At 41.5% G+C, this 24,396-nt stretch overlaps 2 protein-coding genes across 8 annotated transcripts in view; both read right to left on the bottom strand.

The window, feature by feature from the left end:
* rfx3 (regulatory factor X, 3 (influences HLA class II expression)) overlaps positions 1-11,284 on the bottom strand; it is a 41,528-nt gene extending 30,244 nt beyond the window's left edge. For 3 of the 7 annotated variants that reach the window (XR_009651594.1, XM_060909483.1, XM_060909485.1), the window contains exons 1-3: positions 11,114-11,284; positions 4,536-4,660; positions 4,366-4,454 (exon numbers count right to left, since the gene is read on the bottom strand). Coding sequence is in view for 6 of the 7 variants with exons in the window: in XM_060909483.1 (XP_060765466.1) it covers positions 4,366-4,454; positions 4,536-4,660; positions 11,114-11,267 (368 nt within the window). In the remaining variant the exon portion in view is untranslated. Of the gene's footprint in view, positions 1-4,365; positions 4,455-4,535; positions 4,661-6,364; positions 6,434-6,598; positions 6,676-9,828; positions 9,866-10,632; positions 10,729-11,113 lie in introns of those variants that run through there. The other 4 variants (XM_060909484.1, XM_060909487.1, XM_060909486.1 and 1 more) reach the window with 4 other exon arrangements.
* Positions 11,285-15,692: 4,408 nt separating this feature from the next.
* Positions 15,693-24,396, bottom strand: part of glis3 (GLIS family zinc finger 3) — a 32,566-nt gene continuing 23,862 nt past the window's right edge. Inside the window, exons 8-10 of the mRNA XM_060909665.1 lie at positions 18,716-18,864; positions 17,996-18,175; positions 15,693-15,832 (exon numbers count right to left, since the gene is read on the bottom strand). Coding sequence (XP_060765648.1) covers positions 15,693-15,832; positions 17,996-18,175; positions 18,716-18,864 — 469 coding nt within the window. The remainder of the gene's footprint in view (positions 15,833-17,995; positions 18,176-18,715; positions 18,865-24,396) is intronic.

Raw genomic sequence — 24,396 nt, 5'->3', positions numbered from 1 at the left:
GTTACTGATGGTAGTCTTTGTTACTTTGGTCCCAGCTCTCTGCAGGTCATTCACTAGGTCCCCCCGTGTGGTTCTGGGATTTTTGCTCACCGTTCTTGTGATCATTTTGACCCCACGGGGTGAGATCTTGCGTGGAGCCCCAGATCGAGGGAGATTATCAGTGGTCTTGTATGTCTTCCATTTTCTAATAATTGCTCCCACAGTTGATTTCTTCACACCAAGCTGCTTACCTATTGCAGATTCAGTCTTCCCAGCCTGGTGCAGGTCTACAATTTTGTTTCTGGTGTCCTTTGACAGCTCTTTGGTCTTGGCCATAGTGGAGTTTGGAGTGTGACTGTTTGAGGTTGTGGACAGGTGTCTTTTATACTGATGACGAGTTCAAACAGGTGCCATTAATACAGGTAACGAGTGGAGGACAGAGGAGCCTCTTAAAGAAGTAGTTACAGGTCTGTGAGAGCCAGAAATCTTGCTGGTTTGTAGGTGACCAAATACTTATTTTACGGAGGAATTTACCAATTAATTCATTAAAAATCCTACAGTGTGATTTCCTGGATTCTTTCCCCCCATTCTGTCTCTCGTAGTTGAAGTGTACCTATGATGAAAATTACAGGCCTCTCTCATCTTTTTAAGTGGGAGAACTTGCACAATTGGTGGCTGACTAAATACTTTTTTGCCCCACTGTATAGTCCTCTATAATAGTAATTCCCTGTATAGTGAGTAGGGAGCAGTGAACGAGTGAGTGATTTCGGACACAGCGAACGTATTTGATTCCAGGTGTGGAGTTTTTATAAGGCAGATTCTCCAGAAAATCCGAAGTAGCCGGCTTTTTAAAAAAGTAGTAGGCAGCTCTGCCACACTCATCCACTCTTTTTGAAATTTGCATGCCTTCTGATGCATTCTCAGCAAATAAGTTACCCTTATAACACCCTGTAAAACACTTTCAAAACATGTATGAAATTTCCCTCCAGATGTGTGTGTGCTCAGCATTCTCAATTACCCTCTAACATAACGACATACGCTACGGCACAGTCACATGGTCCAGTACAGCCAATCACAGCGCAAGAATCGATCGACAAACATGGCGTCACTTCCGGTCATGCCGGAATTGGAGACCGTTTTATGGAGGAAGAACTGAATTTGCAGCAAAGAAGATATAAACTGCTTGAACATTGAAAGATTCCCCCCCGGGATCTAGTAGCCGGCGCAGACTGTCTGTGCAGCTGGAGAAAACTGCCGGTTACAGGTGCTTGTGGACATCTCTGCAGGTTAATTAGTGTGAAAGGACGACTGATGAGAATCGGGAACGTACAGGTATATGGAAACGCCGACGAAACAAACTGCAGCACAAAGCCATCATACCAGACTCTCATACACACAGTCAGTCACCTCACAGTTATACATATTTAGACCCAATAAAGACACTCGGTAGGTTATAATCACGTACTCGTTTGCATCACTCGCACTAGTTAACTCGCTCCTCATTACGTTTTAGCTTTGTCGGTTTCCAGGCAACCAAAACCGAGGACTGGGATCGACTAACTAAAATATATAGAATTTGTCCACCTTGAAGCATCATCAGAGATGCCTACCCCAAATTTTGAATTTCAGTATTCTTGAAAACATTTTTTAGTATTTTGGAATGACTTTCAGTAACATTAATTTATGCGCATTTCCATTATAAAGAGGCGTATATACCAATATGTTTAACATTTAAATTATTAAAAAGTACTGTTTTGTGTGAATTGAATAAACAAAACACGAGCAGCCATCTCAACTTAATTTCCACTCAACAAACTTCTAGAGCAGGGTCACCAAACTTTTTTTCTCTGGGGGCCACATTGTCGTTCCTGACTGTGATGGGGGGCCGGGGTCGAGTCAGCTATATAACATAGAATTGTATGACCCAGACAAATATGACCACCAGCAGGCCTCATTGTGTCGTAGAGATTACTAGCCTGGCACAGCCATCCCCACTACTATATCAACACTACTATATCAACACTTGATTCCTGGCACATATTTGTTTATCTTTACTAGTGGTTTGCAAAAGTAGTAATCGAGTCTTCACACTTTGTTTTAATTTGAAATACCACAGATATTCCATTTATTTATTTTCTAATAAAAATAACATCAAAGCTGTCAAGGTAAGAAACATCTGCCTAGTTGAGGTGATTGACACTGGCAAAGGTGAGTGGAAAATTATAAATTGTAGGTAGGCCTGTTGATATTATTAATAATAATTGTGTGCAGCACTTAATAAAGGTCAAATAAATAGGCCTATAAAATAAATACATTTAAAAAAAAAAAAGTGAAATTATAATAATATGAGCAATAGATCACAGCAGTTGTGCTGTGTCCTGCACGTCATTGCTCTCATCCATGGCCAAAGCAAAAAACTTGAATTCTGACTCTCTCTCATTCAGCTGGTCATACACGTTGTCCCCCAAATCTTCGGTTCGCCTGGTCATAGCAGGTGCGGAGAGACTCACCGCGTTGAGCGCATCCTTCTTGTCGGGACACACCTCCTCGGCCACAGCAAGCATGCGTACTTTAACAAAGTCCCCATCAGTAAACGGCTTTCCATGGGTAGCTAGTAGGTGAGCTACCTTATAGCTAGCTCGGACAGCAGCCTGGTTGATCTGGGTTTGGCGAAGGAATCCATTCTGTTGCGCAGCCAGTCCGCATTTCATCCTCCGAATCCTGTCTTCTCTTGTTTGCCCTCGCAAACTAGCATACTCTTTGTGGCGGGTTTCGTAGTGACGACGCAGATTATATTCTTTGAAAACCGACACACTTTCTTTACATACAAGACAAACTGCACGGTCCTTACACTGAACGAAAAAATAAATCGGTGGTCCACTGTTCTTTAAAAACTCTGCACTCTGTCAACTTTTCGCTGACCGCTCGCCATTTTGCTGTCCTGAACACTGACAGTTCTCTGCGCGTGCGCTGCCTGTCACTGCTTGATCGCGAGCATATGACGAAAATTCGGAAAATATGAATAGCTCATTTTAGAACTAAATATCAATTTTAATTGATAAAATCAAACAAAATACAAGATGCAGACATGTTATTTGCCAAAAAGCAATTTAAAAAAAAAAAAATAGGCCATGACCACTTTTGGGGATTGCCTCATAGGGCTGGTTCAAGTGGTGGGGGGCCAGTCAAAGGGGGGTGGCGGGCCGGAGTTTGGTGACCCCTGTTCTAGAGCATACAATATATCACATTTTTATAAATACAATAGTGTTCCCTGTTTGCAGACATTATGGTTGACTACCAATCATTGGTATTGAATGTAACTCCTCAAAAGTATTATATTATATTGCCTGGCAAAATGTTCTACCTGTTTACGGATTCTAATAAAATTTAAAAAATATTTATTTCATGCCAAAGAGAGTCCGACATTATCTTAATGTCCCAATATATAAATACTTCAGCATAATGCTTCAGAAGAGACACTGAATAAAATGACATTTATAATTGTATTTAAAACAGTGGAATGATCAATTTTTTGCCACAATCCCAACAACACTAATCATAAAATTCTGTTTTTGATCATACTACATGTACATTTGCACTTGCAACACTGAAAAAACTTTGAATTAAAGAAGTCCAGCCAGTGTTTGATATTTCAGTGAATAAAAATCAGACATGTAAAAAGAAACTGAATAAGTTTAACTCACATTTCATGGCACTAATTGGCAAGTTCAACTCCAAGCACAGGTCAACCATCACCGCTTCAGCATGTGTCACGTTCCGTGTCTTTTCATCCACAGATTTCGTAAAAAACTGCTGGATACCCCCAGATTTACTTTCCGCCTGACTCGCCATTTCAGCATACTCCATATGTTTTTTTTTGGAGTTGACATGCCGCCTGCAGTCATCGCGACCACCATGAGTGATGTTAATGTCAGTTCTACGCAGTTTGCAGTGCGTGTATCCATTGCCCTTTTGACTGGGTGTAATGCACGGCCGTTCTACCGTATCGAAAATAGCGCGAACAAATGTGCGGAATCTGCGCATGTCACACACAGCATGTGCGGTTGTCGTAAAAATAAATAGCCGTGAATCGCGCATGGATTGAAAAAGTTGCTTGGACATTTAAAAACAACTCACTGGAATTTAAGACTTTATAATAATTCCGTACAGAATAACACTGTTTGCCGTAACATCGTATTTACGTAACTTTTCCGTACAAAATACGGCCAATCCGTACTAGTAGGCATCTCTGCATCGTACATGGGAGAAGTTTTCACTCCTTTTCCTTAAATCTTTCCTTTTCATTATCCCACAGCTCCACTAATATTGGAAACTTGCATTTAAATACTGGCGATACATCTTTCTTCGCCAGGTCAGTGCACTCACATGGTTCCGTTGGTGTAGACGCCGCTGTTCTCCTCTACGTACTGCACCTGGGACGGGTACACATGCTGGACCTGTTGAACAGTCTGTGCCTACGAGAATTGGAGATGTATAAGCAGATACATAAATACTAAAAACACTCAGTGCAGTAGAAACACCGGAGACCAGCTGACCTGTTGCTGGACGGGCACCTGAGTGGGCACCTGCTGGGTGGTAACAGCAGGCTGCACAGGCACGCTGGTCTGGAGGGGCACCGTGGACGAGGAGTCAGCGCCCGCCTCTGGGGTTTGCATGGCGCCTACAGGGCAGAGGGAAAAAAAAGGGGGGGGGGGGGGTATTTTTAATTACATTTTAATATCTCCATCTATTCCGACATGTCCGATACAAGAACACGCTATACAGTACATGTGCACACGTCATTTACTTCCGCGTCACTCAATGCCTGATCATAAAATCAAAAATCACAACTCCATGACAGGTCGGAATGCTGAACTTGATATCTACATCAAGATAATGAATAACTGAAATGTCTTTGTGTTGCAACTGGATCTCAGCCAGTGACGTAAACGAGGAGTCCATGTTTGCAAAAAAATAACTTATTGCAATATATAAAATTTATGTTGAATCCTGTGGGCAGAGACCTCCTCTTGATCTTACATCTACCTGAGCCTCCTTATCCAGTAACAACGTTCCTCCTGGGTGTAAATGGGGCCGTTGGCAGTCTTTTTTTTTTTTTTTGAGGGTTCATACCATGTTGCATCGGTGCCTCAAAACACTGCGTGTACACCAATTACACCACATTATGGGAAACCACAGATGTCGGAAGGTTTTAACACTGATAAGTAGCGACAATCATTTAAACGTGTAAACAAATAAAGCAAGTTTGCCATGTTTCATGTCTTACTGCCGTGCCCAGATTTACTTAATGCGCTATAATTAGCTATAAAATGAGAAAGATGTCTTACGATTGTATGAGGCAGTGTTTTAGAGTCTCCACTGTGACCCTAAGCATCTCATTTACTCCAGCAAGGATTTTTTTTTTTTGCATAATTTACTACTCATCTTTCTTAACACACTACCACGATGCACAATAAAATATGTGCCGGAAAGACTCCAATTTATAAGAAGCGCATAACCCCCCCCCACGCATTCCCTTAATGATCCGACAGTGCTTTATTACCAAATTAGGAAAAAACTACAAGTTTGCTGCTAAAATCAAATTAAGCACATGTAATAATAATGATAACCTACGCCTTGCTTCTATCTCTTGGTTGAAGCAGCAACGTAAATGCACTGACACACACTCACTCCCTCACACACACACACACACAGTGTAAATGTTTGGTAAAAGGAAGCTGGAGCAGAAAACGCAGGGCTGAGAAAGAGAAAGCGCTTATCAGCCTGCGTCCATCTGTTCAAGCCCTGAAGAATCGCTGCATCTGTGACGTTACGGAGACACCTGGCCCAGCTGTGCTACTCGAGTGCGGTGGCAACCGTGACTCACCCATTACTCTGGAAGAACAGCCTCGAAACTCAAGCCGTGAAACAGTTCATCGCGGTTCGGTTCGGACGAGAACGGACGTGTGCTGGAAGGAATTAGATCGGGGGTAACATCGCCGAGAACAGACCAGGCTTCTTTACACGTTCTGAATGCTGCAATGAATGGAGCCGGTCGCAGCGGCCACAGTAATAAAGGCGGTTAATAATTAAGCGTTTCCGCGCTTCAGCCTTTATAAACCCTCGCTTAAACTGGCTGCAGGCTAACCGAAATTACACGTCTACAAAATCCAAGATTATCACAAAGCCCCATGATTCATCAATCAGCCTACTGCGTGCAGGGCGGATGAAAAATCTGGATCATGATTCACCTCGATGAAGCGCTCGTGCGAGAGCGACAGTCTCTCTCAGACGCTTGCCACGCCAATACAAATACGACAGGAGTTTAAAGAGAGGATATGAATAAGGGGACGTGTACGCTGCACGAATATCACCTTCAGCTCACCTGCACACTGCCTGTAACAGTTCTTCCCTCTCCATTATTTTTTCTACACAGTGTGAGGAAACCTTCTGCCACACACACACACAAAAAATAAATATTCTCCCATACAAGTTTGAACCTGCCAGTCACAATTAGTCAGCACTATGCGTTTCTGAAACCTGGAGTGTGTGTACCGTAAAGTTTTGAGTTTCATGCAGAATAAAGTTCTGGTTGATGCTGGAAAGACTCATTACATACGTAGTCTCTCCTGGCTAATTATCCCCTCGGCTTCCAGGCAGCTCGAAAGACTTTCCCTCGAGGCTGAGCTCATGGCAACACGTCTCCCTCCACCTTCTCCTCACCTCGTGTTTATCATCGTTCACCTGGAGGATACAGGTGCTGTTGTGATCAGGTGGATGTTTATGGCGCTTTGAACAAAATTTCCGCTCTGCGTTCGAGAGTATGCATAAAACTGGATTTTTAGCAGACTAATAAGACGGTTTCAAAGCTATTAAAAACGTCGTGGAGTCGGCTTGACCTGTAGAATTCTCACGCACAATAAACTAGAGCCTCCAAACAAAGGCCACCTGCTCCCTGGCTCACCCTGATGAGGAGTGGCGGAAAACTTGCCACAAACAGACACCTGCCTGGCTTCTCCAGCATGCTCCCTGCCCCCTCCTCGTCCCCGAGGCCCTCTGCACCTTCCGTGCATTCATGCGCTCCCCTGTGGCCCACTTAAGTCCCGGACTCAGCCTGCCTCAAAAGCCAAGCGCTAACAAAGGGCCAAGAGGAGGGCAGTGCTCGCTCTCACCGCCTCCCTTCCTCCTTCTCTCTCACTCACGGCTTCATCATACGCAACCCCCTTCCTCGACCAATTTTTACCGTTGTCTTAAATGCTTTTACTCCAAACACATCAAATGCTATAAGAGCACCTGTTCAACATGAACACGGACAAAACGGCACAATTAGTTCTTCTTACACCTCATTACAAGAGCTCAGATGGATACAATTAGTGCTAAAAAAAAAAATTATATAAAAAATAATCCTAACCTGATGGTTCCCATCATTCAAACACATAAGCGCAAAGCTCAACTGTCTAATAATAGCGATTATGAATTATTAACCCACTCGGTCAATCTTAAAGCGATTGGAAAAAGGAACAGGATACAAAGAACAGGTGGCATGGTCCTATTTTTGCTCTGCGCCTGTCTTTGGGCGAGTAGTCATGAGATCCGATAACTAGCCCTTTCTGACATCCTGTTCTCAGGTGTGGACGTGTGTGTGTGTGTGTGTGTGTGTGGGGGGGGGGGGGGGGGGGGGGGGGCGGCCTAAAAAAATCCGAGTCACTCTTGGTCCCTTTCAGACAAAAAGAAACCCAACTTTTTTCCACCTTTCTCCGACACAAACAACAGGCGGAGAAGCTGCTCATTAGTCCTACTGCTTTAGATAAGCAATCTGGAAGATGCTTTCCTATTCTATTCAAAAATCAATGATTCGGAAATGCCATTACCAGCGCTTCATTTTTTTGTTTGTTTTTTAGTTACTCCTCAAATCTGACAACTTCATCATCATCTGAAATGCAACCCAACAGGGCTGTGCTGTTACTGTTGAGAATCAAGCATCACACATGAAACGGTGGGTCTGAATGATTCGTTTGCCAGTCCTCCCCCTCCAGGTAGGCCTAGTGAGCACCTGTCGAGGTCCTTGCAACCTGCTCGTGGTGCACAGCTGTTTCTCCGCCTAATGAAGACAACAGGGGGACCGAAGAGGTGGCGGCACGTCTCGCTAAGGATTCTGATGCAATCCTGAGAAACTGTTCGCCAAATTGAGAGGGAGGAATTCTGATCAGGTGTTAAATAAATAAATAAATAAAATAACAATAAATAATAATTGAATGGAAGTGTGTAAAACAGTAGCCAGGAAACTCAGATTCTGAGATGCTCTCATCTCTTTAAAGAGGGACGGCCTTTCGATTTCGTAAAATCTGTGAAATTTAGTTCCCTCTGAAATTTCATCCTTGGGATATACGTTTATTTCTGTAATATCTCAGAAACTATCAGGCCATTCTGCAGCCGGGAAGTTATTTAATTTGAGGGGATTCCCTAGCAAATAATTTGCGCAGTCAAGCAGACAGAGGAAGTCCGTGTGTGTGTGCGCACATGCGCAGATTTACCTTTGACCGTACACCGACAGTTACACCATTCTGTTGCTAAACGAACAACTGATCGCACCGAGGTGCTCGCTGAGCGCCGATATTTATTAGTTTGGTCCTGCATTTCCTTTCCTTCCTATATAACAACATCTTTTCTTCTCGCTTTCCGTTACTGTAGTCGCTCTTTCACGTTTCATTCGCCTCCTCCGTTTTTCTCTCCTGCTTCAAATTTGTATCCCACAATGCCTTGCGTGAACAGGGAAAGCCCACCACATCATGGATGACGTAGTATTTTGAATCGGGTCATGGTGAAGCAGGGAAAAAAAAAATAGCGGAGAATTTAGGGCCACGTGGGCTAGTTCTTTTTATGATCTACACTTTAAAAAGGCAGTCTACCTTTAAAATCACGAGACAGACGAAGGAGTGTTTAGTCAACTGATGTTCTAACAGATCAATACATTTTGTCCGCACACCCAAAAAAAAAAAAGTCTCCACAGGACATCAGATACGTAGAAAATCCATGAAATGAGACAGACCGAGTATCTTTTTATACATCATGGTTTTTGTTTTGTTAATAACAAGGTGCATTAGAGAAATTTGAATAATCCCCGCCTGTGTTCACGAAGCTCCGCCTCCAGGCCCTTTGACAAGAATTCGCTCTAAAATCACTGACAAATAAATAAATTAAAACAAAACAAAAACATCCCAGACCAGAAGTCAGTTTTCCAAATGAGCCCAATCAGCAATTTAATACACTTTCATATATATTATACACACACACACACACACACACACACACACACAGGGTGTCTCAAAAAAAAAAAATTTACTCACACTTTGAATGACGAGAAAACCTTTATTTATGAACATAGAGTGAAATGGAATAGCTTTGAATACAGAAGACAAATGTAATTGAAGAATCATGTTCGCAAATGTTCAAATTGATGACCATTATTGTCCAGACAATGCTGATAACGCGCACCAAGGGATTCGCAAACGTCACGAAACAGGTCATTAGGAATATTGCGACATTGTCTTTCAATTTCCAATTTCAATGCATCAATTGTTCTTGGTTTGGTGCGATAAACTTTGTCTTTGAGATATCCCCACAAAAAGAAGTCCATGGGCGTTAAAGTGTTAAGTTAAAGTGTGAGTACATTTTTTTGAGACACCCTGTGTGCATGCATATACATACATATATACATATATATATATATATATATATATATATATATATATATATATATATATACACACACACGTATAAATAAACACACACCTTTGTATAAAATACAAAGAAGGAATAATATTTAAAAAAAGAGAGAGACTATTGCACCTTTAAGTGATCCAGATGTTGTGAACATTACAGATGTGCACTGAACAAACTCCAGATACTCCTGAAGCACGAAAGCATTTATCACTGGTAGGAAAACAAGTGTCACAAGATGACCCAAAGACAGCTACCTGGATCAGGAGCCGATTATAAATCATATAGGCAAAAAAAAAAAAACTACTTTATGCTGTTATACAGTCAGGGAAACATCATGAAAAGACTCTCTTACACACGAATAAAACTAGACTATGGAGGTAATGTAGCCAATATTAGCTTGCACTCGTCATGTCAGGTCACTGATACGAGACACAAATGGAACAAACTTCCAACCATAACTTAAGGAACCAAGTGACAACCTTCCGAAGGGCTGAAATAATACGAGTTTATTCCGCAAGCACCAAAAGACCAAAGGGTTAACTCTGGAGAGCTAGGCTAGCCTATGCTAAGCTAACAGCAGCTATGAAGAGAGAGAGACCGACAAGACACCGCGATAACAATAGATACCGAACAAATCCTGTGCTGGTTTAGCCACCATCTCTCTCTCTCTCTCTCTTTAACTTCATTTCATATCCATTAACAGCGTCATTTCAACCGAGTTCTTATATCTGTAACCTCCATACAGTTTCACAAATCCACTCGCCTCATTAAGACACCTGCTCGAGAATATATATTACAGTTTTATAGTATTAGCGACAAATAAGCTTTTAGTGCTTATTATTATTATAAAACAAAACGTAGCCATTTTAGAGAAATTAAAGCGTCGTGTGAAGGTTTTCACGAAGAAGAAGAAGAAGAAGAAAAACTAGCCTGTGTAGCAGCGGTGAACTTCAGCTAAGCTAGCAATTAGCTTCCGAGCTCGAGCGCCTCCAAACACCTGCTCGTGCGCCTTCAGGAGAAATGATGCTGGGAATGGAAGCTTCAAATACATCCACAGGATCATCACACACCCCGGCCGAGCGCAGAAACAGCGCCTGGGCCGCCTTTACACCTTATATTACAACTTATATTAGAATTAAATGTAGAGATTCATGAACGACATGTTTACTCAACAAACTAGTATGGGGGGGGGGGGGGGGGCACGAGCCGGACACATCTGTGTGTTGCTAAGCTAGCTAGCGTTAGCCGCGACGAAATCAATTCCATGTCGCTAGCCAACTTAGCAGCCGAGCGCATCTGGAAACGTGGCCACAATTAACAATACAGCAGATATTTCGTTTTTGTAGCGCAAAGCGTCGGTGTATACAAGCTGTGAAGAAAGAAAGCAAACAAACAGGCAAGAGATATTCACCTGAAGGGTGTGTGAAGATGAAAATGGGGATGGCAGAGGCGGTGAGGATGGAGTGCGAGGTGCTGGTTGTTGTTGTTGTTGGTGGGTTACAGTCGCCACGACTACGGTGACTATGGCGCTGGATTACAGGGCAACGGTTGCTATAAAAGCGCATCGCGGTCACAATCTAGATTTTGTGTTGAAGAGGAGGAGTTATATCGCATCACAGCGAAACAAAAAGAAGGAGACGTCACGAAAGGGGCGGGGCTAAATCGCCTCGCAGCAAAGCAAAGAGAACGCGAATAAGAATTAAAAATAATTTAAAAAAAAATAAAAGTGTGGATATTTTTCTTTGCATACACTGACAAATCAACTCGGTCTACGCAATTAAATAAAATTACGAGTTTAAGGTTTTATTCAACTCACACACGCCTCCATTTTAGGAATTTCATCCCTAATTTTAGGAAATTATCGCAAGAGAAACGTCAAATTCTTTGGCTAAAGAGTCAACATCTCAAACAACCACGCGTTATGTACAAAATCAATTGATTCGTTTGGGAAAATTGCGACTACATGCTTTATTACAGCTCTGTCAGGGCGGGACTTCTACCTTTGACGTCACCTCCATAATCAAGGTTGGTTGAATGAACAGAGAAAGGAATGGAGCGACGTTCGGAACTGCATACTAATCTACTAAACAGTACGCGAAGACAGTACTCGACCTGCGCTTCCCTGAAAGTAGCCATGCATACTGTTTAGTACAGTAGTATGCACGTATATATCTAAGCAAAAATGCGTTCTCGGAGTAATAATAATTATCCAAGGCACCTGAAATGAAAACTTTGCAAATTTTGGGAACTCAGTAGTCAATTCCTCTCTATTTAATTATATATATATATATATATATATATATATATATATATATTCCAGTATGTACTATAATGTACGCATAGTAAAATCATTATAGTGCTCTGTTATGCTTAAATGTGTATTAACCTTCATCCTACCAAGTGGGGTCCATCTGGACCCCGCACCTATATGTTTGTTTGCCATTTTAAAAATATGTGACATACTGCCTCACCGTTTTATGAATTTGTCGGAATTTATGTCTTAATTAAAACACTAAAGCACCGGAAGATCAGCTTTTTGCATTGTGAAGGTATAATTAATTTGTTACTGGGGTCCAACCGGACCCCAGAGTAAAGTTTATCTGTCTTTCATTTTATAATTGAATAGCACACTGAAAGTTAACTTCTTTTATTTCTTTTATGTTCCATAATGAAACTACCAAGGCATTCCTTCTTGGGGTCCGTGTGGACCCCACTGCTGCAATAAGCACAGGCTGCAAAACAAAAGCCCTAAATTATTTTACAATTACTTTTTTGTTTTAAATTCTGTAAGAAAAGACCTAAGTTGTAATCCGGAATGTTTTACAGCTGCATGAGCTGCAAAAATCATGTATATAATGCCAATTTTTTTTTGTGGCGCTATAATTTGCTACATGTATGCTAGTTATTGCAATATTATTGCAATGTTATTGCATTTATAATACATCATTGATATTCAGCCATAGTGGATTTTGTTCTTCAATAAAGTTATGTCTGTTTGCTGCATTGAATTGGTTCTTACTGCATTGATTTCAAGGTATTTCCTCCTGGGGTCCATACGGACCCCGCCTGGTAGTTTGTGTATGTAAAATTGGCTGGTAGGATGAAGGTTAAGTGTGTTCTTTATGCCTTGGGCCCTTTAGTGTATTGCTGTTATTAATACAAGATGTTCTGAACAAAACTTATCTGGTGATTTTGTCTTTATAAGCTTTAATTTTAAAGAAAAGTATTGGGGTCCAAACGGACCCCACATGGTAAGATTAAGGTGTAAAATAGCATGGTAGGATGAGGGTTAAAGTTATATGCATTAACCATATTAGTGTCAGATTTATTCCAAACACATTTAATAAACTTTTCACTACAGTAGTATGTTTGTTAGGCTTGCTTTGGGTTATGATACTGATACTGACCTACGTTTTCTGGAATGCATGTGACATTGTGACTGAAACAACACATCATGCAAATGAGCACAGGATATAATTTGTCTTAATGTCTGCTGCCATCGTGACTGATGTTTTGCATAATTTGGCAACAGAAGCTGGGGGGGGGGGGGGGGAATGGGATATCAAAAATGTAATGAATACAGTTACCATCAGGCACCAGAGTAAAACTATGGTAGTGCCATGGTTCAGATTTATAACCATAGTGAAAGTCAAGGTTAACTTTAACCTTTAGGGGGGGGAAAAAGCCATACACTTGCTGGCCACTTTAATAGGAACCTGTTCTTGATTCTAAGATTCCTGTTCTTGGCTGCAGGACTGGAACCCAATGTGCTCTTCTGCTGTTGCATACTGAGATGCTTTTCTGCTCACTACGGTTGTAAAGAGTGGCTATGAGTTACTATATCCTTCCTGGCAAAAAAAAAAAAAAGCTCGAAACAATCTGGCCATTTTCCTCTTATGAACAAGACGTTTCCACCCACAGAACTGTCGCTCGCTCAATGTTTTTTGTTTTGCACCATTCTGTGTAAACTCTAGAAACTGTTGTGTGTGAAAACTCCAGAAGATCAGTAGTTTCTGAAATAATCAGTCCATCCAGCTCAAACCAACACCCATGCCACGGTAACAGTCACACTTTGAGATCACAATTTTTCCCATTCTGATGTTTGAAGTTAACATTAACTGAAACTCTTGATTTGTATCTGCATGATTTTATGCATTGTGCTGCTGTCAAGGGATTGGCTGATTAGAGAACTGGTGGATGGGTGTTCCTAGTAAAGTGGCCGACGAGTGTACATGGCAGTAAATTCACACACACACACACACACACAAATTTGAAGTAGATCTATGATTTGTAATCGTGAATTGATTTTTAATTCTTGACACTGAAACAGGTTGAATAATTGCATATATATATATATATATATATATATATATATATATATATATATATATATATATGTTACTCTTGTAATTGCATGAGCTACGAATGTTAGATAAAAGTAAGAGAAGCATGTCAGATAGTGGACTTTCTCAGCATTATTATAACAATCATAATTTCTTTTTTTGAACAAAGGTTTGCTGAGGCAAGATCAAATTTATTGTATACTAGAAGGCAAGGGCTACTCATGATGGATTTGTTCTTGTGCATGGATAAAGAAAGCAGTCATGTGAAGGACTCTAAAGACATCATTATCGAAAACTGCTGGATAACCGAGCAACTATTAATTGAATTTGCTGCAAGAGGCTCTTGTTGACAAGAATCACAAAAAAAAAAAAAATTTACTTCCTGTGATATTGTTGTACAAAAGTACTGCTGGAAATTTATTTTCCCATATCCCAACATCAAAGTCAAATCGGTTCTAACCTCACAAACATCTGTTGTGATTTGAAATAACCTTCCGGTCACTAGCACAGAATAACAAGCAGACTATTTGACTCATAATAAGCTATGCAAGTGCATGATGTGAAAATTACCAAACTGTATAACCCTTCAGCAAAACAAGACCTCGCAAGATACAGTCATGCATCCATGTTCTTCATGATTACACCTTTAAATGTTTCCCCCCAGATGCAACCAATATACCACACTGTGAGCCAAGATAATGGAGGTTTTGACTCTAATGCTACCGGTTATGCAAAACATTGTAATTAGAGCTTTTAAAACGCAATTTCATTTTGTCACTGTCGACATCTGCATTTGAGATTTTCTCAGTGTAGTCTTAACCCCATTTTCTAATGTTTGAGAAAAAAAAAAACAGTACTGGTCCCATCATGATTGCAGCTTTAAAGGAAAAGAATAGTGATATTCAAAGCCTTCATGACAAATTTGATTAGTGCTTAATGTGATAGATTAGTTCTGAGACAGGTTTGCTGTTTCCATACATTTCCACACAAGAAATAGCTTGTGTTTTTTGAAGATGACTGGATAACATTCAAATGAGGTCATGTTTACCATGTTTTTAAACAGTCTGTTCCTGTGATATTTATAATTAAATGTTTACATTTTCTGACAGCAACCCAGGGCAGTTCAGTTAGCAGTTGATGCTAAGCGTAATTAGTGTAATTTTAGTCACTGAGAAGCCTCTTGTCATTAATTTACCAACAAATCTGAGAGAAATGTTGATATTCCAAAATGTTTTGTCTAGTTTTCATTGCCACTACCCTTTATATTATCAGTATAAAAGACTTCTAAAGCCTACGTGCTAATTAGCTATGCTGCTGGTATGAGTGACTAGCTAGTTAGCTTGGCGCCCATGTTTTTTCACCTTCCTGTGTCAAAATCACAAACAAGTTTTCACAGGACTGAGAATTTAGATTACAAAACAACAATTTCAAAAGTTGCAGCATATTTAAAAAAAACCAAAAAAAAACTTAGCAGTAGCAATATGAAACAAAATCCAAACAGACGTGTCATATTCACTTCATTCAGTTATGAGAATTCAGATACGTTCATGTCATTTCTTTGTTCATTTTTGACCCCATGACTCAGACGACAAAAAGGTCAGGAATAAATCATCAGTATAGATATGCACGATCAAAGCAGGCCGTCTTTCACCCCTCCATGTAGACGCATGAGAGCTGGTCTGGGCGTTGGTCCATGTGATGTGCTTGTACGTGAAGGTAGTTATCGTCTGACACCGAATGCTTCAGATCTCCTAAAGAATCCTCAGATCTGCCCTGTGGATCAAACTCTGGAGTCACAAATGTACGTCATTAAGATTATCTATGGTATGGTACAGTGGTGCTTGAAAGTTTGTGAATCCTTTAGAATTTTCTATATTTCTGCATAAATATGACCTAAAACATCATCAGATTTTCACACAAGTCCTAAAAGTAGATAAAGAGAACCCAGTTAACAAATGAGACAAAAATATTATACTTGGTCATTTATTTATTGAGGAAAATGATCAAATATTACATATCTGTGAGTGGCAAAAGTATGTGAACCTCTAGGATTAGCAGTTAATTTGAAGGTGAAATTAGAGTCAGGTGTTTTCAATCAATGGGATGACAATCAGGTGTGAGTGGGCACCCTGTTTTATTTAAAGAACAGGGATCTATCAAAGTCTGATCTTCACAACACATGATTGTGGAAGTGTATCATAACACGAACAAAGGAGATTTCTGAGGACCTCAGAAAAAGCGTTGTTGATGCTCATCAGGCTGGAAAAGGTTACAAAACCATCTCTAAAGAGTTTGGACTCCACCAAACCACAGTCAGACAGATTATGTACAAATGGAGGAAATTCAAGACCATTGTTACCCTCCCCAGGAGTGGTCCACCAACAAAGATCACTCCAAGAGCAAGGCATGTACAGTAATAGTCAGTGAGGTCACAAAGGACCCCAGGGTAACTTCTAAACAACTGAAGGCCTCTCTCACATTGGCTAATGTTCATGAGTCCACCATCAGGAGAAGACTGAACAACAATGGTGTGCATGGCAGGGTTGCAAGGAGAAAGCCACTGCTCTCCAAAAAGAACATTGCTGCTCATCTGCAGTTTCCTAAAGATCACGTGGACAAGCCGGAAGGCTATTGGAAAAATGTTTTGTGGACGGATGAGACCAAAATAGAACTTTTTGGTTTAAATGAGAAGTGTTATGTTTGGAGAAAGGAAAATACTGCATTCCAGCATAAGAACCTTATCCCATCTGTGAGACATGGTGGTGGTAGTATCATGGTTTGGCCCTGTTTTGCTGCGTCTGGGCCAGGATGGCTTGCCATCATTGATGGAACAATGAATTCTGAATTATACCAACAAATTCTAAAGGAAAATGTCAGGACATCTGTCTATGAACTGAATCTCAAGAGAAGGTGGGTCATGCAGCAAGACAACGACCCTAAGCGCACAAGTCGTTCTACCAAAGAATGGTTAAAGAAGAATAAAGTTAATGTTTTGGAATGGCCAAGTCAAAGTCCTGACCTTAATCCAATGGAAATGTTGTGGAAGGACCTGAAGCGAGCAGTTCATGTGAGGAAACCCACCAACATCCCAGAGTTGAAGCTGTTCTGTATGGAGGAACGGGTTAAATGACCTATGGTCATGAGCTTTGGGTAATGACAGAAAGAACAAGATCGCGGATACAAGCGGCTGAAATGAGTTTCCTTCGCAGGGTGGCTGGGCGCTCCCTTAGAGATAGGGTGAGAAGCACAGTCACTCGGGAGGAGCTCGGAGTAGAGCCGCTGCTCCTCCACATCGAGAGGAACCAGCTGAGGTGTCTCGGGCATCTTTTTCGGATGCCTCCTGGACGCCTCCCTGGGGAGGTGTTCCAGGCATGTCCCCCCGGGAGGAGGCCCCGGGGAAGACCCAGGACACGCTGGAGGGACTATGTCTCTTGGCTGGCCTGGGAACGCCTCGGTGTTCTTCCTGAGGAGCTGGCCGAGGTGTCTGGGGAAAGGGAAGTTTGGGCTTCCATGCTTAGACTGCTGCCTCCGCGACCCGGTCCCGGATAAGCGGAAGAAGACGAGACGAGACGGGAACGGGCTAAAATTCCTCCAAGCCGGTGTGCAGGACTGATCAACAGTTAACAGAAACATTTAGTTGCAGTTATTGCTGCACAAGGGGGTCACACCAGATACTGAAAGCAAAGGTTCACATACTTTTGCCACTCACAGATATGTAATATTGGATCATTTTCTTCAATAAATAAATGACTGAGTATAATATTTTGGTCTCATTTGTTTAACTGGGTTCTCTTTATCTACTTTTAGGACTTGTGTGAAAATCTGATGATGTTTTAGGTCATATTTATGCAGAAATATAGAAAATTCTAAAGGGTTCACAAACTTTCAAGCACCGCTGTATGGATGCGTTTGCGTGATGTGTGTATGATTATACGTAAACGATTGCACACCTGCGATGCTCGACAGGGTTTGGTGGATCAGCTCAGGTTCCTGTTGAGCTGTGCCTGTGGAACCCAGGTTGTCCGTGAACATGGGGATCTGCATCATGGAACAGGCAGAGATCTGCTTTCCAGTCTGTAGCGAGTCAGTGTATGAAGGCGGGCATACTGTCTGGGTATGACTCGGGAAATCTGAGGAGTGTTGTGACACACATGCACACACACAGACAATAGGTTTTGGAGCTGAAAGCTGTTCTTTAAACAGCTCATTATAATTTATCTAACCACCGCTGTGCCATGCCTCTCAAATCAGCACAAGTGTGGCATGGAATTTGATCAGATTATTTCCTTTGAGCTTGGAAAACATTAGGAGCCACCCTAGCCAACGCAAGATAAGGTCTGCATCAGACAGACCTATTTTTGACTTTGCCTAACAGACAGCCATCTGTTGCTCCTGAAATGGAAGCACGGATTCATGAATCATTCAGATGGACTTCTTCGGCCTGGACATAGAAAGTCAATATGCATCGAGAATGCTGTCTTGAATATGCATTTGGTTTTGTCTCAGTGCACACTCCCTCCCCATGATTACTGAGATTCTTTGTTGAAAATACTGTATTAGCAATCTGAATGAATATACTTTTAAAAAATACCATGTTGGCCATAGGAAACAGGTTAAATCGAGCATATTAAAGAAATATTGCAAGAACTTGACATTGACTATGAACTTACTGTCTTGAGGAGGAGGCAGGGATGCTGCCGTGTGCTCTGGATATCCTGGGAGTGTGCTGTTTTTTTGTGCTGCCACCATGTGGTGGTGCGAATGAGGAATTGAAGGTGTGGCCTGGTGGGTTGGATGCTGTGCTCCAGGAGCATCAAACCTACCAAAAAGTAAAATTATTTGAATGAAATTTATATTGCTGTTGAAATCTTCAATGTGATTGGTGAGAAGGTGTTCCTATAACAGTAGCTCTGACTTTTTTTAATACAGTACTGGCTTTATTAATGTGTTATCTGATACGTTATCATTTCGAGAGCAAATTCTCACTCTTGTAAGCGCAAACGTTCCATATAATCTAATCTGCGATTGAACAAAGGGGACATTTCCGAGATTTAACGTTCGTGTTAACATTTTATGGAAGGAGTCTGCAGTGTCAGGAGAGACTTCAGGATACAGGAAACAGAAAATAGTTCACAACTGTTTATAGCACGGGCGATTGCTCTTAGACAACGAGGGAGGCTCAGCCTCCTCTAAAAATGACGAACATCGTGTAGGATGAATTGCGCTAGGCTTATGTTATAGCCGACCTTATAACATTGCTATTTCAGATCCAGAATCATAGAAATATATGTGCTCAACCCAACTACAGTGCGAAATCATTCCGTTATAACTTTCCCCAGTTCGCCTAATGTGTGCGTGAGTTTTTGCCCATCGTGACAGCGCGATGCAGCCCAGCCTCAGTGGATTGGGAGCTATGTGCTTGTCAATCTCAAAATTCAAGATGATTATTGGACAAATACTGCGAAAATGCCCGCCCACGGAGTCTCACGGACTCCCAGCCTCAGTGGACTTCAACGGCATTTGGGAGCTATGCGCTTTTCAATCTCAAAATGCAAGACGGTTATTGGACAAATACTGCGAAAATGCCCGCCCACGGACTCCGAGCCTCACATGGGAGGGACATGGCAGTTTCCGCGAGGAGACTGGTGATTGGTGAAAGCGGCCGGATATTTTCTTTGATTGACAGCTCGTTTCAACTATAGACAGGCAGTGGTACAGTGTTGCCAGATTGGGCGGTTTCCCGACCAATTGGGCGGTTTTAAGTGCATTTTGGTGGGTTTTGAACATATTTTGGGCTGGATAACGTCAGCAGTATCTGGCAACATCAGTTCAGTCCCATGCGGATTCGCAAGTGCTGTGATGTAAGAGATCGGCTTACATTTCGATTTCATTCATTACATACGGTTTCTACCAGCTTTTTTAGTTTGTATATATTTTCATTGTAAATAAAGTGTAAATATAGTGTTGTCAAGTTTGCTATCTTAGTTCCAGAAATTTCGTTTATTTGAGTGACTGAACTTGAACTTGAGGGGGCTAGTCAGCTAGCAAGAAAGCTGCGCACAGATGCCAAGCATTGCTGATTTAATTTTGGCGAAGCCATTTGCCAGTCTTCCTTTCGAGGAAAAAATTAAAATTAAAGAGCAGGGTAGACCAACGCCTCAAATTGACTTGGTGAAAAAGGTAGGGAATAATACTCGTTCCTTTCAGCTCTCCTGGTACGAGAAAGTGAATTGGCTAACAGCAAGTGACCCACATCAACAACAGTAAATAGGCTACTTTAGTAATATGTCATGGATGGACCAAAAATATAGACTCTATTTAAAATGTTTATGCTGAGTATATTATATTGGAATATATGTTTTTCTGGATATGAATTAAACACCGCTACAATTTGGAAAACATTTTTAAACAAAAACACAGCCGAGGTCAATTTTTAAACAACATGCCACAATTTTAAAATATAAAATGTTAAAATATAACCCCCCCCCCCCCCCCCCCCCCCCAACACCACCATCATGTATTGGACAGTAGGCTAATAGGCCAAAAGAACCTGTTATTTCACAGTTTGTGACCCTGCCAACAATCAGCCAGATCAGAGGCAAGAGTATGGGCAAAATTGATGTGTTTTTTCTTTTAAAATCTGGAAATATCATAACCGACCAGCCTCCCCTGTTTGAAAGACTACCAGCCGCCACTGGTTTATAGGTGTTATGACATCAGTGATAACAGGAAGTCAATTGTTTTGTCGACTGATAAAAAGGGTTATGTATCGTCATTTAATAAATAAGTAACTAGATAGAACTCGACGCCAACGGCGTCGATGGGGATGCCTCCGCCTGGTAGACTACACGCCTTATTAAGTTGTGATTTGGGGATGGACATTTGACCTCACAGTAATCTTGACCTGGTGAAATTACTTGCATTAGCCTTGGAGATATTGTGTCCACAAGGTTTTCGGACAGACATTTGACCTCACAGCATGGGCGCCGCCAGGGGGGGAAAGGTTAGAACAATTCTAGGGGCCCAGCACTGCCATGGGGCCCTTTAAGGGGCTGATAATATGCTTTTAATGATTTTAATAAGACTTTTGAAATAACAACAATGCAATATTCCATCTGGTAAAAAGAGCTAATTGAACAAGGTTGTCTATTCTTGAGTTCTTCAACATATTGTCATTTAACCCTCCCCCTTTTGCGAAATGGTACGGTCCAGTTCTGGTAGAAGCGCGATGCGTTAAATCTGTGTGCTGATCAGTGCAACGCTACTTGCTGCTGTGTTGCGGTGCAGCAGCCAGCCAGCCAGCAGTGGAGTGCGTACAGTCTATGATCGCTAAATATGAAGAGTGGCTGTCAAAAACGTAAAGAAAGGCAGCTGAAAGCTGAGAGGGACCGGAGAGGCAGGCAACTGGTCACTCAGTTTTTCCCAAAGAAAAGTAGCTATCGCTCACATGTGTGTTCAAAATATTAGCGAATGGTAAATGAACAGTATGAACGTGGTTGGATTAGCCTATCAAGAGAACACTTTTACAGTTTGTACAGTGACATTTTTTCCATTTTAATAACTGAACTGACTTGTGTGATAAGCAAGATGAAATATTACGTTATGCTGGTGCTAATAACTAGTGCTAATAACTAGTTTCATAACTAATGGGGTGCCCTAAATATGCACAGATTCAGCCTCAGGGGGACCTCCGCCCTACCAAACCACTGAACCGCCCTTTGGAGAAGGAGGTAAGCAGCAATACAACCCATAAATGCTTTAGGATTGAAGTTTTTAATGAGCGAGCGCCATATACAGTTTGCTAGATTAAAGTGTTGCTAATAACGGACACCAGTCAGTGTTTGACATGGTTACGCGTGTGGAATGTTCACACGTTCTAAACCATTGGTTTCAAATTGAGGAGCTGGAGAAAGCGCAGCACACATAAAAGAGGGATAGAGGTTACAACATATGAAGAAATACGTACGTAATTGATCAAACATATTCCCTTTTTGCAGAACAGTACACACAGCTTTCTACCCAACACATAACAATCCATGGGATTTCCATAGGTATTTTGATGCTGGGTAGAAAACTTTTTCTATGATTTATTAGCAGTCACATCACACATTTCACTACCAATTGTCCTAGCACAAGAAGGCATGTGGCAAAATCTTGAATTTTCATTTGTGATTGTAAATGCACCAGAATTAGTCACTGACCAGTTTTCATCTAGTCCCTCATCTCATCTCATCTCATCTCATCTCATTATCTCTAGCCGCTTTATCCTTCTACAGGGTCGCAGGCAAGCTGGAGCCTATCCCAGCTGACTACGGGCGAAAGGTGGGGTACACCCTGGACAAGTCGCCAGGTCATCACAGGGCTGACACATAGACACAGACAACCATTCACACTCACATTCACACCTACGGTCAATTTAGAGTCACCAGTTAACCTAACCTGCATGTCTTTGGACTGTGGGGGAAACCGGAGCACCCGGAGGAAACCCACGCGGACACGGGGAGAACATGCAAACTCCACACAGAAAGGCCCTCGCCGGCCCCGGGGCTCGAACCCAGGACCTTCTTGCTGTGAGGCGACAGCGCTAACCACTACACCACCGTGTCGCCCTCATCTAGTCTCTGGTAGGTTAATACATAAAATGTAATAATAAAGTCACAAACTCAAGGTCCATGGGCTGTCAAAAGTCAAATAATGACAATAGTGCAATTGTGACGAGGGTGGGCAAAGTTGGGAGGCCCAAAATTCTAATCTTTCATGGGGCCCAAAATTTCTGGCGGCGCCCCTGCCTCACAGTGACCTTGACCTTAGACCTTTTGATCTCAAAATCTAATCAGTTTATCTTTGTCCCCAAATGCACAAATGTTGAAAGTTTGGTGAAATTCCTTTCATTTGCCTTGGAGATATTGTGTTCATAAGGTTTTCGGACAGACATTTGACCTCACAGTGACCTTGACCTTAGACCTTTTGATCTCAAAATCTAATCAGTTTATCTTTGTCCCCAAATGCACAAATGGTGAAAGTTTGGTGAAATTCCTTTCATTAGCCTTTGAGATATTGTGTTCACAAGGTTTCGGGACGAACGTACGTACGCACGCACGGACAGACGCACGGACAGACGGACAACCCGAAAACATAATGCCTCCTGCACCTTAAAGTGCCATTCCACCATTGGATGTATTTTTTTGGCATAAAATACAATATATTTTATGACAACATGACTAGACAGAGAAATCTTTTAGCTTCAAAATGATATATCAAACACAGTGTTTTGACAACGACAAGTATATTAATTTTGCGACCAAAGTCACCTACCCTTTTAATTTCCGCGCGGTAGTGAAACGTGATGTCATCGGCAGGTTCCCCTTCTTGTGTACCACGTCACGTGTGACGTGGCACAGATTATCAGCAATGGCGGATAGAACGCGATTGTCAGCTTCGGAAAAGAAGCGAAGGAAAATAGCAAGTGATGCCCAAAGGAGACGGTCGATGGTGAATATCGGCACAGCAATCGACAAGTGGAAATCGCGTTCTATCCGCCATTGCTGATAATCTGTGCCACGTCACACGTGACGTGGTACACAAGAAGGGGAACCTGCCGATGACATCACGTTTCACTACCGCGCGGAAATTTAAAGGGTAGGTGACTTTGGTCGCAAAATTAATATACTTGTCGTTGTCAAAAAATGATGTTTGATATATCATTTTGAAGCTAAAAGACTTCTCTGTCTAGTCATGTTGTCATAAAATATATTGTATTTTATGCCAAAGAATACATCCAATGGTGGAATGGCACTTTAAGGTGGCGGAGGCATAAAAATAATGTAATACGAGATGGCGAACTGCTGTGGTCTAAAGCACCTCAGGATGGAGCGGTAATGGAGCTGCATCACACCAGCCTGTTGCTGATTATTTTCCCATAACAGCACACCCTGTTGTTTTCTTCCTTTATTTTTTTTTATTTATTTTAAACCACAGCTACTGTGTTTGTCAATGATTACAACTTACCTTTCATTAAAGAATGATCTATTATACATTTTAGGTTGAGGACCTGCTAAAATTACTCTTTGACAGAACATCAGAACATTTTAAGTCTTATTATTATTACAGAGTAAAAATTATGCTGGAGGGAGCGGATTTTCTAATTTTTTTTTTTTTCCTGTGTAACAACATCAGAACTACAGAATTAGAAGATAATGGGAAAGAAAGAACCACAAGAGTTTTACGATTGATTTAACACATAGAGTGGCAATTACATCAATGCGCTTGCCTCATCCCATTTTGTTCGAATTACTGAATTTTGCTTCTCTCTGGTCAATGGCTATAGCTTCAATCAAAGTGGAGTCTTAAG

Source organism: Neoarius graeffei, chromosome 25 (assembly GCF_027579695.1).
Source record: "Neoarius graeffei isolate fNeoGra1 chromosome 25, fNeoGra1.pri, whole genome shotgun sequence".
In the NCBI taxonomy this organism is placed as follows: domain Eukaryota; kingdom Metazoa; phylum Chordata; class Actinopteri; order Siluriformes; family Ariidae; genus Neoarius; species Neoarius graeffei.
Note: the sequence above shows the minus strand (reverse complement) of the source record. Positions and strands in the feature narration are given on the sequence as shown.